Genomic DNA, 13,632 nt, shown 5'->3' with positions numbered 1-13,632 from the left:
TAGCTTTTTGTAGGTTTCCCTAAACCATGATACTGAACGATCTTTCTTTTCAGATCTTTTGAGAGTTGCTTTGAGTATCCCGTGCTGTCACTCTTCAGAGGAGAGTCAAAGGGAAGCACAACTTGCAATTGACCACCTTAAATACCTTTTCTCATGATTGGACACACCTCTCTATGAAGTTCAATGCTTAACAAGCCAATCCAACCAATTTGGTGTTGCAAGTAATCAGTATTGAGCAGTTACATGCATTCAAATCAGCAAAATTAAAAGGGTACCCAAATTTTTGCACAGCCAGTTTTTCACATTTGATTTAATTTCATACAACTAAATAATGCTTCACTAAAAATCTTTGTTCAGAAAACACCCCAGTACTCAGATGTTCCTAGGAAATGAAAGACATACCACTATTATCTTTTTTTGTTGAAAATAGAGTAACTTATTATGCAGGCTGAGAGGGGTTCTCATATGACTGTACATATTTATCCTAGTAACGTATGATAATATAGTGTTTTTGTTTCTACATTTTAAGATTTTAAGTATTCAGTCCTTTAACATATTGCAATTTGTTGTTCATTTATTTATTTTAATACTCAGTTAAATCCATCCATCCATTATCCAACCCGCTATATCCTAACTACAGGGTCACGGGGGTCTGCTGGAGCCAACCCCAGCCAACACTGGGTGCAAGGCAGGAAACAAACCCTGGGCAGGGCGCCAGCTCAACGCTGTCAGTTACATCAATTAGGGCAAAATTTGTTACACCTAGTAAGATACTACGCATTTTAAAAAAGTAATAATTTGAATCTATTTTTTATTAGATGTGAAGATTTTGTAATATATCTTGACATGTATAAATGCATATAGAGATACATCCAAGAAGAATGAGTGAGGAATTCCACGTTATCTTTTGTTACCGTACCCATACTGCACCCCAAATTTTCAGTAGCGTGATTGCACTAACTTGAAAATCCACCAGGTGGAACAGTGAAGGGTATACATGGCTGCTACAACTGACAATCCAGCTTGTGGAGTAGCTGAAAGGTTTAAATGGTGCATAGTCTGCGCCAACCTTAGTTCAAATCCAGGTCCAGAGTCAGCTACTGTCTTTTCTTAAATTAGGAAATTTAAGTTGAACACTGTTTAGACATTTATTGCTTTAAACTGTTATTATTCGGTAGCACGTGAATATGACATTCATTTTTCAGGCGTACATCCTCATAGAGCAAATTCAAAGTAAATTTCTTTTGTTGAAAATCTAAGTAGTAGTAATAAATTTTATTTAAAAGTGCCTTTTAAGCCATTCAAGGGCACATTACAAGATAAAGCCATAAAATGGTGTCAACACTGCAGATAAATATTCTATGAAAATATGCACAACTGAATTCTATACTTTTTGTAAATATTATGTACCAGTAACGGCGCTCTGCATGATAATGTGCATTGAATACACTTGACTTGAGCATTCATAATTTTCATACTCTTTCTCTGTATGTTTAGCATTCGTTTGCTCAGAGGTTGATGCACTTGCTGCTTCCTGAGCAGCTCTTCTTTTCTCCACCCTAGCGGCCCGCTTCTTCTCTTCTTTCGTCGGCATCTTTTCGCATTAAAACTGATTAAGCCAGTGTTAGTGTTGCAATTACTATAAAATTTTCACTTAAGCTGGCACTTAAGTCTTCAATCTGCCTCAAGAATGATTTAAGGTATAAAGAGGTAGGGGAAGTGACAGTGAAGGTGGTAGGAATGAGAACGGCTGGCCGCTGCTGAGAGTTGATTCTACAATAAAATAAAATAAAAATAAAAAAAGGAATAACGTTGGAGGTCAATCATCACACCGAAAGCGGATAGTAGACGTCACGTAGTATACCCATCCATCTATTTTCCAACCCGCTGAATCCGAACACAGGGTCACGGGGGTCTGCTGGAGCCAATCCCAGCCAACACAGGGCACAAGGCAGGAACCAATCCCGGGCAGGGTGCCAACCCACCACAGGACACACACAAACACACCCACACACCAAGTACACACTAGGGCCAATTTAGAATCGCCAATCACGTAGTATATGTGTACCAAATTTCAGGTCAGTGGTTCAAACAGTTTTGCGAGCTACAGATGATTTAAAATCCTGGACAGACATATGGAGAGCCACGGTAGCATATTATATAAGAAGATCAGAAGTTCCTGTATAATGTGTTATCTTTTTTTAATACATACTATACAGTAGTAAGAACATAACTTACTGTTAGTGACAAAGAAAGGTATTTATATTTTCCCTACTAGATAGTAATACTTATATAAAATCATGTGTTTAAACAACAAAACATCACATGGGGTTGTTTTGGAAACATTTTGACATTTTTTTTTCTAACTTTATTGTTCTTAGAGTGGTAACAGCTAATTGATTACCATAACACATCGCACCCAGGTGCTTGAAACACTAATCAATGCATTACTTGTTGTTCTGTCTCGTACATACCTGCAAATCATCTACACAGTATACGTAATGGACATTGAAAAGGACTTATTAGCACTGCTGCATTTGAATGCCAAACACAGTCATTGTCTGAGTAAAGTGTGTATGTTCTCCCGTGTAAACCAATGTTTCCTTCCACTTCCACAAGGACATGCATAGATACTAAATTAAAGGGTTACTGGTGCTGGCAGTCTGCAGTCTTGATGGATTCTTTTTTTTTTAAGTTTAATATCTTTCTATTTGTGACCTTTATTGTGGTCTAGGGCTTGGGTTCTCAAAGTCGGTCCTGGGGATCCACTGGGGTTGCAGGCATCAGACAGCTAATACTAATTTATAGCGATAGTTACAATACAGTTATAATTTTACTAAACATAAACATAAAAACTTAATTTAGTTAACTAAAATCAATGGACTGGCCTAATATAATCACACAATTTAATGGAACTGAAGTATAAAAATTATCTTTAAACATTTCATCTTGATTCCCATTAACTGCGTAATCTGCAATCAATGCAAATAATTCAATAGTACCATTCAGTCAAAGCACGAGTTTTTCCCAGCCAGCGTCTGGCTATGAAGATCCTGAAAGTAAGCCAGAAACAAATGTGAAGAGTGTCATTAATTAAGTCATAGATGGTTAAGGACAACATTTTCTGACTGTTCACATGAGCTTTCAGCTGTAAGCCCATATACGTAGGTCTGAAAAAGCTCTTTCACATTTTATAATACTTGCGCTAATAGTGGGGAACACTTTCACCAACTCCATTTTACCAGAAAGTAGCTCATTGTTTTCTTTTAGGAGCCCAGAGTACATGTTTGTCAGCTGTGAAAATCACTAATGGGATTTTTTTTTTTTCCTGAGCTTCCACTTATACAGGCTGACTAGTTTAGTAACACGTTCACTGTTCATTGGCATGCCTCAGGAAATGTGTATCCTGTTCTCTCTCTGCCCTATCAAAAGTAAACATACTTAGCATGTTGTACCTCTCTTGCCAAGTCAGTTTTCATTATTTGAGCAGTTGATTCAACAATACATGCCCATGTCTTTCTTTACAAGTAGTTTTTCCCTTCTTATGTATAAAACACAGCATCCTGTAGACTGCAAGAGGTTCAGTTTTCTTTGCAGGTACAAAAGCTGTGTTGAAGAGAAATTTCACTTTGAAATGCGTATTTTCTGGCAACACAAGGATACCTCTTCCAGTTGGTATTTGTTTCATTGCTGAAATATTTTTATGTGCCTCACACACTTTGTAGCACACACTGTCATTTTGCATTCTAAACATTTCTGTCCTACATGTGCCTAAAAACAAAGGATCACTTTTATCTGTGATTTCTGGATGATTTCTGCCTACAATACAAGTACATTCACTGAACTGGTTCATAATACTGTTCCCTCCCTACCATTATCACTGGCCTTTGGCAGATCCTTCATATTTACCCAGCTGAAAGAGTTCCTGCTATTTATTTGTAAAGAGTTTTTCCATTTATTTTTGTCATAATACTAATTGTAAATCATGATTCCTTTCCCATCTAACTGGTGCTGAAGTCGCAATGGAACTGCCCCACTGGTTCCCTCTCCTTTTATAACTCCATAACGAATTTGTGTATTCATTCTTGCCTTATTTACGTTGTCATAAGCAACAATACGATTTAGTTTTGATGTTCTGCACTTGCCTTCACTGAAGTAGTTGTTTTGAAGGCTAACACTATTGTTTCTCTTACTGGCTTTTAGAGTTGTCAAAAGTATTTGAATACTGATAATTATCAATTTTTAACATTTTAAGATTACTTCAGTACTAATTTTTATTGTATCAGTTCTACAGCATACATTATGAATGCACTTCCGATTCTCTCTGGTTTTCAACAGTTGATCCTCGTAGGCTGTCTCATTCAGCATGACTGGAGTTGCAGTGCTGTTTCCACTCACAGGTTTTAATAAGATGGCAACTTCAGTTCCATCAGCGCTTTCACCTTCATACTTAATTAACAAAGAGGGCAGCCAGAGTGGCATCTGGAAACACAGCTTTATGGGAAATGGGGCCAGAAAACCACAAGATACATGCAAGCCTGGATGCAAGATTTGCTACTGTACATTGCCAACTAAAGGGGCCATCACAACCAAATTAGCCAAACATTTGAAGCACTGACACACAAGTCAATACAAAGAATTTCAAGAGGTATCTTATTTCTAAATTACAGTATAAACCTGTAAACTTTTGCATTTAAAGCAGGGATGTGATGTTTATTTTTTATATAGATTAAAAAAAAAATTTGTAGTCACTTAAAAGTTTAACACATAAATACAGGGGTCTGCAGTTATTTTTATCTTTGGGACAATTTATTCTGTGATGTTCATTCAGCACTCTAGCACTAGAGCTTTGTTACTCCTCGATTTTTAACCTCTCGCTGCAAAGTGTGCTGCCAAAGCAATTTTATAATTAGATTTTATCACATTTACTATATAATGTAAGTCGCTATAACTTTTCAGTGCTCTGTTGCATAAACCTCCTCCGTGTGCTTATATATTTCCAGGCTGTGCTTCGGAGTGTGTCAGAGCTCATTTGTAGACCAACAAAAGCACAAAGAGGCCTCACGGAACAGCAAATTTACATGGCAGTCGTGCTTTTTTTAAATGAAAAATGCAATGCGCACTGTTTGCATTTATGCAAAGCCTTTATGTGTGTTATGGTTTGTTTGGGTTTTACTTTTCTGAACAATTGTTTACAAAAGACCACATTAATGATCTTTTTGCTTGAAGGTTTATTTATTGTTTGTTTTAATATGTTTATGTATATTGTTTACAAAAGATTGCAATACTTATTCACTTAACATTTAATGTATTTTGTAACATTTCATTATACTACCTCAGCAACAGCATTTATTTTCATTAATGTAAAAAAGACTGTTGGAGTTGAACCTTTTTACTTTTTATTTTTTATGTAGCTTTACTTTTACCTTTTATGAAAGATTGCACTACTTGAAATATTTGCATTTAATGACAAAAATTGTTTCCATCAATGTAAAGATTTTAATGCCTAGGCATTTGCAATTTATTTAAATACATTGTTAATTGAGTTACATTATAGCTGTGTATAAATGTAATGAATTATTATTATTATTATTATTGGGTATCAAAAATGGTATCCAACTCTGAAATTCTGATATCGTGACGATCCTACTGACTTTACAGACTGGCTGCCTAATTTGGCGGTAATACTCGTTAGTGTGTGCCTATGAGACAATGGTTGTGACAGTCTGACACGCTAAGCAGCTGTCTTCAAAAAAGAAAAGACAAAATCGTACATGAAGAACTGACTTTTTGACTTCTTTTTTTATCTAATTGTTTTTGATGAGGAGAATCTTGGATAGCGCAAAGGTCCAAAACATCCAATAGTCTGCCTACTTGTCCTAGGCGTCCAAATAACCATTTTGTACACCATTATATTTTATTCCAAAACGTAAGTGTGCTTAACACTTTAAAATGTAGTTTTTAACTTATAAATTAATTTGATCATTAATTATTTTAATATTTCTAATGCTTGTAATATTTGCAAAGATCCTGTGCATTTAATTTTACATTACTCAAGACACTGCTTTGTGAGATTTTTAAGCTCACCATCTATATCTATATATATAATTCACTAAGCCAGAAGACAAGTAGCCAACCATGGAAAGCACGCCGGAAGGGTCGTGGATTCACTAAACCGCCGACAAGTAAGACGCCAATGGCGCACGCAGGAAGGAGCCATGCCCACCAACTCTTAGAACATTGGATACGACGAAAGAATCACAGAGCCACGCCCACCACCTCGGACGCGACGCCAAGGGAAACATGGCGTCATTTCTGTTTGTCTGTGCCACAGTACACTTGCAGCTCTGAGCCACGTTGACTTTTCATTAGTCAACCTCAGTGGAACCTTGGTTCACACAGAGGCAGCGCCAGAGAGAGACAGAGGCACACACAGGCAGCGCGATAGAGAGAGCCGCGCACATACAAGCAGCGCCAGAGAGACAGAGGGGCACACACACACACACACACACACACACACACACACAGAGGCAACCCCAGAGAGAGACAGAGGCACACACAGGCAGCGCAAGAGAGAGCCGCGCAATCCTTTAAAACTGAAGTTAAAACACAATGAAGGAAGCAGTCTTTAAAAACCAATAAGCCCTGTGCCTCTTTTTCATTAGCGTCTCACCTGCTTCAGGCCCTGCAACAGTCGAGACGCTCTCTCTGCAGCTGACCTTCTCTGTGCCTGACTCCACTACTGTCAGTCACCTGATTAAAAATGGCCTTTTGAAGGGGAGCTATGGACCCTCTATACCACAGGAACACATTGCCTTCGAGCCTGCTCTCGCTCACTGTAACGTACTGGCTTGCTCTCTCTCTCTCTCCTCACTCGCTCACACACTACACAGGGGAGAAATGCCCGAAGCAGAGAGACAGAGGGGGTGGGGGCTCGCCTGCTGCTGAGAGAGAGAGAGAGAGGGCTCGCGCTTCTGAGAGACAGAGGGGGAGGGGGCTCGTGTGCTGCTGAGAAAGAGAGGGGGGGCTGGGGAGGCTCGCATGCTGCTGAGAGAGGGGGAGGAGGCTCACGTGCTGCTGAGAGAGAGAGAGAGAGGGGGGTGCTGGGGAGGCTTGCGTGCTGCTGAGAGAGAGAGAGGGAGAGGGGGGGCTGGGGAGGCTCGCGTGCTGCTGAGAGGGAGAGGGGGAGGCTGGGGAGGCTCGCGTGCTGCTGAGAGAGAGAGAGAGAGGGGGGCTAGGGAGGCTCGCGTGCTGCTGAGAGAGGGGGAGGGGGCTCGCGTGCTGCTGAGAGAGAGAGGGAGAGGTGGGGCTGGGGAGGCTCACGTACTGCTGAGAGAGAGAGAGAGGGGGGGTGGGGAGGCTCACGTGCTGCTGAGAGCGACAGGGGGGGCTGGGGAGGCTCGCGCGTGCTGCTGAGAGAGAGAGAGAGAGGTGGCTCGCGTGTGCTGCTCAGAGAGAGAGCCTGTGCATGCACTGCACATGTCATGCAGCTGAGCAGGGAGCCTGGGTGTTTATGTCAGTGTTATTCAATGTTTTTACTATTACACTGTGCATTCTATGGTGTAATAATTAACTATATTTGTGCTTAAAAATCTTTAAAAAAATATATTTACATACAGTTCGTATGGTCTGGAATGGATTAATTGTATTTACATGCAATCCTATGGGGGAAATTGCTTCGGTTCACGACCAAATCGGTTTACGACCAGAGGTTTGGAACGAATTATGGTTGTGAACCGATGTTCCACTGTATATTGAGTCTATAAAACATGATCAGCAAGTCTTTGATAGGCTGCAACAAAATGATGAAAGAACGGGCACATTTTTTTCTCACAAGCTGGGTGGGTGGGTGTTAGTTAGTTAATTAGTTACTCGAAGGATTTCAAGATTTAATATGCACAAGTGGTAACACTGCAAAAGCAGCCCAAACCAGAAAAGACTGCTGGCAAAAAGTTGCTGACAAATTAAACGTGTGTGCATTGTACTTACTGAAAGCGGCGTTACGGATTTTGCAAATGTTCATTTTTTCCCTCTGCTTAAAAAACATTAAAAAAGCGGCGTGATTATGCGGCGTATACTACGCCGCGGGTTGGTATGCAGCATGTAAAACAGTTTGTCGCGGATAATTTGCCTTTTACTTTAACACAAAGACAATTTCCTGTTAGATTTGCCTTTGCGATGACAATTGATAAGGCACAGGGCCAAACTTTCAAAAAGATGTGCATGTATCTGCCAAAACCAGTTTTCAGTCACGGACAGTTGTATGTTGCTCTCTCCAGAGTTCCATCTTTTCATTCACTTACTGGTATGCCTGCAGGAACACGTGCAGCGAGCAAGAGAGAGCGCGCGACACACACACGCATACAGGCGCGGGAGAGAGAGAGCGCTGGACGCATAAGAATAATAATACTTCATTACATTGATATACCAGTGTTTTCAGTATTCAAAGCGCTATCCACACAGGGAGAAACCGGGAAGTGAACCCAAAATCTTCCACAGTCTCCTTACTGCAAAACAGCAGCACTACCATTGCGCTACAAGGCAGTTAAAGAATGCACCGGCCTCGATTTTGTTTTCACTTCTGTTTACAGCGATTGGATCGTAGCGTGCATTGTTGCAATGTTACTTTTCTTGGTGGCTTATTACATTACAGATGTTTCACATGTTAATTTTTTTCCCTGTGCTTAAAAGACATTAAAAACGTGTTTCTCAACTGTGACTCCGGAACAACTCAGTACGCAAGCTATATTAAGCGTCAACAACGAAGACTTGCTACACCTTAATGAACAAGTACTGAAACTTATCCCTACCGACGAAGTAACTTTCACCAGCGTGGCCTCCATCGTCACAGACGATCCCGCTTTCAGTCACGGACAATTGTATGTTGCTCTCTCCAGAGGTCCATCTTTTCATTCACTCACAGTGGTATCCACAAACCCACCCCATTTGGACAACTGTGTCGTTCAGCAAGTGTTCACCCATCAATACATAATTATGCGGCATATGTTACGCCGCGGGTTGGCTAGTTTGACTTATTGTCTTATTCACACATACTTTTAGGCACAGGTGATTCATCTTTTGCTGGAAAACTTTTCTTGTTGACAGAGAGAGTAGGATTTGATTTTCAAAGCTGGCTGCTCTGTGCCTCAGTGTTTCTAACTTCCCTCTCAACTTGTGGAGCTTCTCGACTATCTAATTTCTAGAGAGAGAAAGATGGGCATCTGAAAGCTAAATTTATACTTCACTTGCAAATAGATTTTACAATCTCCACATGTATGAATTAATGTTATCAAAGGGAAAGCATTGATGCATGAATGTTTTTTAACTTATAAATTGATTTGAATATGAATTATTTTAATATTCATAATGCATTTATGGGTGCTTTCTTCTGTCCAGAGAAATGAGGCTATGGGTATTTACTGTAGTGGACACTTTGGAGACAGCAGTCACGATTGTTCAGACAAGTTATATGAAAATGTGTCATTTGATTGTCCCTTACAGTCTGTGTATACTTGTTTGCTGCCATACAGCAGAACACCTAATGATGCAAATGTTTATTTTATGCAAATTAGGGGTGCTGTGAATCTTTAAAAAACAAACAATTAAATATAATAATTGTCATTTGTAATGATCAACAGGTAACATTCTTTCTTAGTTCACTTTTTTCAGAACAAAATTACTGTTGGTTTTTGTAATAATTTATTAGTTATGCACTATACTGACAGCCAACTGACATTATTAAATAGTAGACAAATATTCCTTATTGTAGTGAATCCACATTGATCATGCAAAAATGTTGAGCAAAACAGTAGCATTCAGGTTTTAAAATAACAATTTGTACAGAGGTTGTAACCAAACTACATGCACATCTGTTGGGGTGTATTGCAGATGTACAGCATTTTGTGCAGTTTGACTCCATGGGTCTGTGTACTATTTAGTATAAAGCCGTGCATCTGTTCATTACAAAGGAGTACATATTGTGTACGGTTTGGATTCCGCTGTGGTGAACAGGATTTCAGCTTTGGCTTTGATTTCAGCTTTAAATACAGTTAAAAGTATATTCATATTTTCAGTTTGGCCACACCTAAAAGAAAAGTCCTGTGTTTAATACCTATGTGATATGTTTGTTAAACAGGATATTGATACAGCTTGTGGACATTTGAAAATGTCAACGTAGTCTATATTGTGCCTGTATAATAATAATTAATGTGTAATGCAGTGCATTAAATCATGTTATCAATTGCCTAAAATATTTATTTAAAATCTTTTTTTAGTGAAGCAAGAAACTGCCTTGTTGATAAACGTATAGCGTTTATAGGAGATTCCAGAATTCGCCAACATTTCTTTTCTTATCTAAAAATTATTGACTCTGAAGTTAAAGAAGAAGGAAACAAGGTTTGTTTTTTATTGTTTCATTAAACAGAGTGCTGTCAGCTTTTACTTCATATATATATTTGTTCAAATTTTATTCAAAATTAATTTTAAATGCTGTTTCATATAAACGTTTGTTGCTCTTTATATAAAACTATACAGCTACAAGTACCAGTCTCGTGTTATCTTGTTTCTTTTTCTACTAGCATGAAAACATTCCATTTGAAGACAGAAGTTTGCCATTAAAAGTGGTGAGTTTCTTTGAATTAAGCCTTAGTTAAAATTATATTTGACTTTAGGTCATTTTGTATGCTTGCCCTAACTGGCTTAATGTTCAAATGATATGCTTTATTTGTCTTAAATCCTCATTCTTTTCTACACTGTATGAGGTGTGGTTTGGAGCAGAGATACTGTAGGATGCAACATTAAAGATGCAGGCGTAGGACCTTTTCACTCATATGTGGCCAGGAAATTGAAATTGCAGGACAAAACAGGGAATGAAAAATTCCCTATAGGAGTTAAATAAAACTCCAATAAACAATCTTGTTTTGATACGACGTCACCTTATAAAAATGATGTCTTATTTACCTATCAAAAATCTTGTCACAACATCATTATTTCTGCAGGTAAATTGGAGTTTAATTATTAGTTGGGGTTGACTATATACGGTGCAATGGAACTTGATTCTTCACTTTTCCTGTTATTTGGAAAAGACAATTTTATCTCCTCTGATTAGGAATAAAATAAACAATACCAGTATTATCTTTTACTTTTAATTTTTTGTTTGTAATTTGTGTCTAGAGGCTTAATATAATGTCCTTATGGCCTTTTAAAAATTAGGCGTTATATCAGTTTTAGTCACTGAGGTTATGTCACATGTGCATCAATGTGTGCAGAAAACAGAACAGATGCATACATTTGTTTGTCTTGCTGCCCACATTTTATGATGGCAAAGATTTACAGTTAGGTCCATAAATATTTGGACAGAGACAACTTTTTTCTAATTTTGGTTCTGTACATTACCACAATGAATTATAAATGAAACAACTCAGATGCAGTTGAAGTGCAGACTATCAGGTTTAATTCAGTGGGGTGAACAAAACGATTGCATAAAAATGTGAGGCAACTAATCATTTTTTTGAACACAATCTCTTCAATGTCAGTTACATGACAGTAAAATAAAGTAGTTCAGAACTGGGTGTGACGAGGATGGACAGGATTAGAAATGAGTACATTAGAGGGTCGGCTCAGGTTGGACGGTTGGGAGACAAAGTCAGAGAGGTAAGATTACGTTGGTTTGGACATGTGCAGAGGAGAGATGTGGGGTATATTGGGAAAAAGATGTTAAGGATAGAGCTGCCAGGGAAGAGGAAAAGAGGAAGGCCTAAGTGAAGATTTATGGATGTGCTGAGAGAGGACATGCAGGTGGTGGGTGTGACAGAGCAAGATGCAGAGGACAGAAAGATATGGAAGAAGATGATCTGCTGTGGCAACCCCTAACGGGAGCATCCAAAAGAAGAACTCCAAATAGTCAAGTCTTTTATTATGAAAGTAAAAAAAATTTAAATGATTTGAGACTTCTTTTTTATTTGCAGGTTAGGGTGACCTTTAGGACAAATATATTTCAATGTATTTAACAACTCTACCCTTAGTCAGCAGTAAATGGGAGCTGAATTCATATGAAGTTGTATTTTAGGGAGTGGGTCATCAGCTACTACTTCCTTTAAACATCTCCTAAGGTCATTGTTTGTTGAATAGGTTTGGGATTACATTTTGTAAAATATTCCTTTGATATGTTGGACGTAAATTTAAAATGTGTTTAGTCAGTTAGTCATTTTCCAACCTGCTATATCCTAATACAGGGTCACGGGGGTCTGCTGGTGCTAATCCCAGCAGCAACAATCCCAGGCAGGAACAAACCCCGGGCAGGGTATCAGCCCACCACAGGGCACACACACACACACACACACACCCACACACCAAGCACACAATATGGACAATTTAGGATCGCCAGTGCACCTAACCTGCATGTCTTTGGACTGTGGGAGGAAACCGGAGGACTCGGAGGAAACCCACACAGACACGGGGAGAACATGCAAACTCCATGCAGGGAGGACCCGGGAAGCGAACCCAGGTCTCCTTACTGCAAGGCAGCAGCGCTACCACTGCGCCACCGTGCCGCCCTAAAATGTGTTTATTGTTTCACAGATAAAATGTTCCACATTTCTGTAATATTAAGCTGCTAAAGGGAGACACATTTTCAAAGTGTTTAAGTGTATTTAGTGTATTTAACACAAGTGTTTAATGTATTTTAATCTTTGTTTCTGAATTTTTAGGATTTTCTTTGGAATGCTGAAGTAAATAATTCAATGAAGGAGAAGTTAATATCCTGGACAGAGGTAAATTTTAATTATCAAGTAGACATTGATGTTTTTAAAGAATGTGCTAATCCCATAAATCTCCAGTCCCCTGATAGCACAGAACTGTATATACAGTATCTCTGTGTGTGTATATATACATATATAATATATATCTTTAAATTTTGTATGAAGTAGTACTTTTTTCTCTAAAAGGTCTAGACGCTACATGGAGCTTTTGCTTTAAATTAGTAATATTTATTAATTATTATTATTTACACATCTTAAAAATGATGCCTTGATTTTCACTCTGTTATTGATTTTGCACTGTTTTTCCTTTAAAATAGTCTTTTTTTATTATTATCATTTACACATTTTAAAAATACTGCCTGTATTTTCATCATCTTCTTCTAGCTCATCCGGGAGAATCCTGAGGCGTTCCCAGGCCAGCCGGGAGACATAGTCCCTCCAGCATGTCCTGGGTCTTCCCCGGGGCCTCCTCCCGGTTGGACGTGCCCAGAACACCTCACCAGGGAGGTGTCCAGGAGGCATCCTGATCAGATGCCCGAGCCACCTCATCTGACTCCTCTCGGTGCGGAGGAGCAGCGGCTCTACTCTGAGCCCCTCCCGGATGACTGAGCTTCTCACCCTATCTTTAAGGGAGAGCTCAGACACCCTGCAGAGGAAACTCATTTCAGCCACTTGTATTCGCGATCTCGTACTTTCGGTCACTACTTATAGCTCATGACCATAGGTGAGGGTAGGAACATAGATCGACTGGTAAATTGAGAGCTTTGCCTTACGGCTCAGCTCCTTTTTTTTTTTTTTTGTTCTTTATTTCGCCTTATACAATTTCTTGTATTAGGAATTTGGTAGTTTTCGCATACCCCTTGGGGTCAGAGCG

The 13,632-nt window shown here is 39.1% G+C and overlaps 1 protein-coding gene across 4 annotated transcripts in view; it reads left to right on the top strand.

Moving 5' to 3' along the window:
* The window catches only part of casd1 (CAS1 domain containing 1), a 67,321-nt gene that overhangs the window by 8,089 nt on the left and 45,600 nt on the right, over window positions 1-13,632 (top strand). For all 4 annotated transcript variants that reach the window (XM_028817075.2, XM_028817074.2, XM_051935822.1 and 1 more), the window contains exons 3-5: window positions 10,275-10,395; window positions 10,578-10,622; window positions 12,708-12,770. In XM_028817075.2, the coding sequence (XP_028672908.1) occupies window positions 10,275-10,395; window positions 10,578-10,622; window positions 12,708-12,770 (229 nt within the window). The remainder of the gene's footprint in view (window positions 1-10,274; window positions 10,396-10,577; window positions 10,623-12,707; window positions 12,771-13,632) is intronic.

Source organism: Erpetoichthys calabaricus, chromosome 13 (genome assembly GCF_900747795.2).
Source record: "Erpetoichthys calabaricus chromosome 13, fErpCal1.3, whole genome shotgun sequence".
NCBI lineage: Eukaryota > Metazoa > Chordata > Cladistia > Polypteriformes > Polypteridae > Erpetoichthys > Erpetoichthys calabaricus.
Note: the sequence above shows the minus strand (reverse complement) of the source record. Positions and strands in the feature narration are given on the sequence as shown.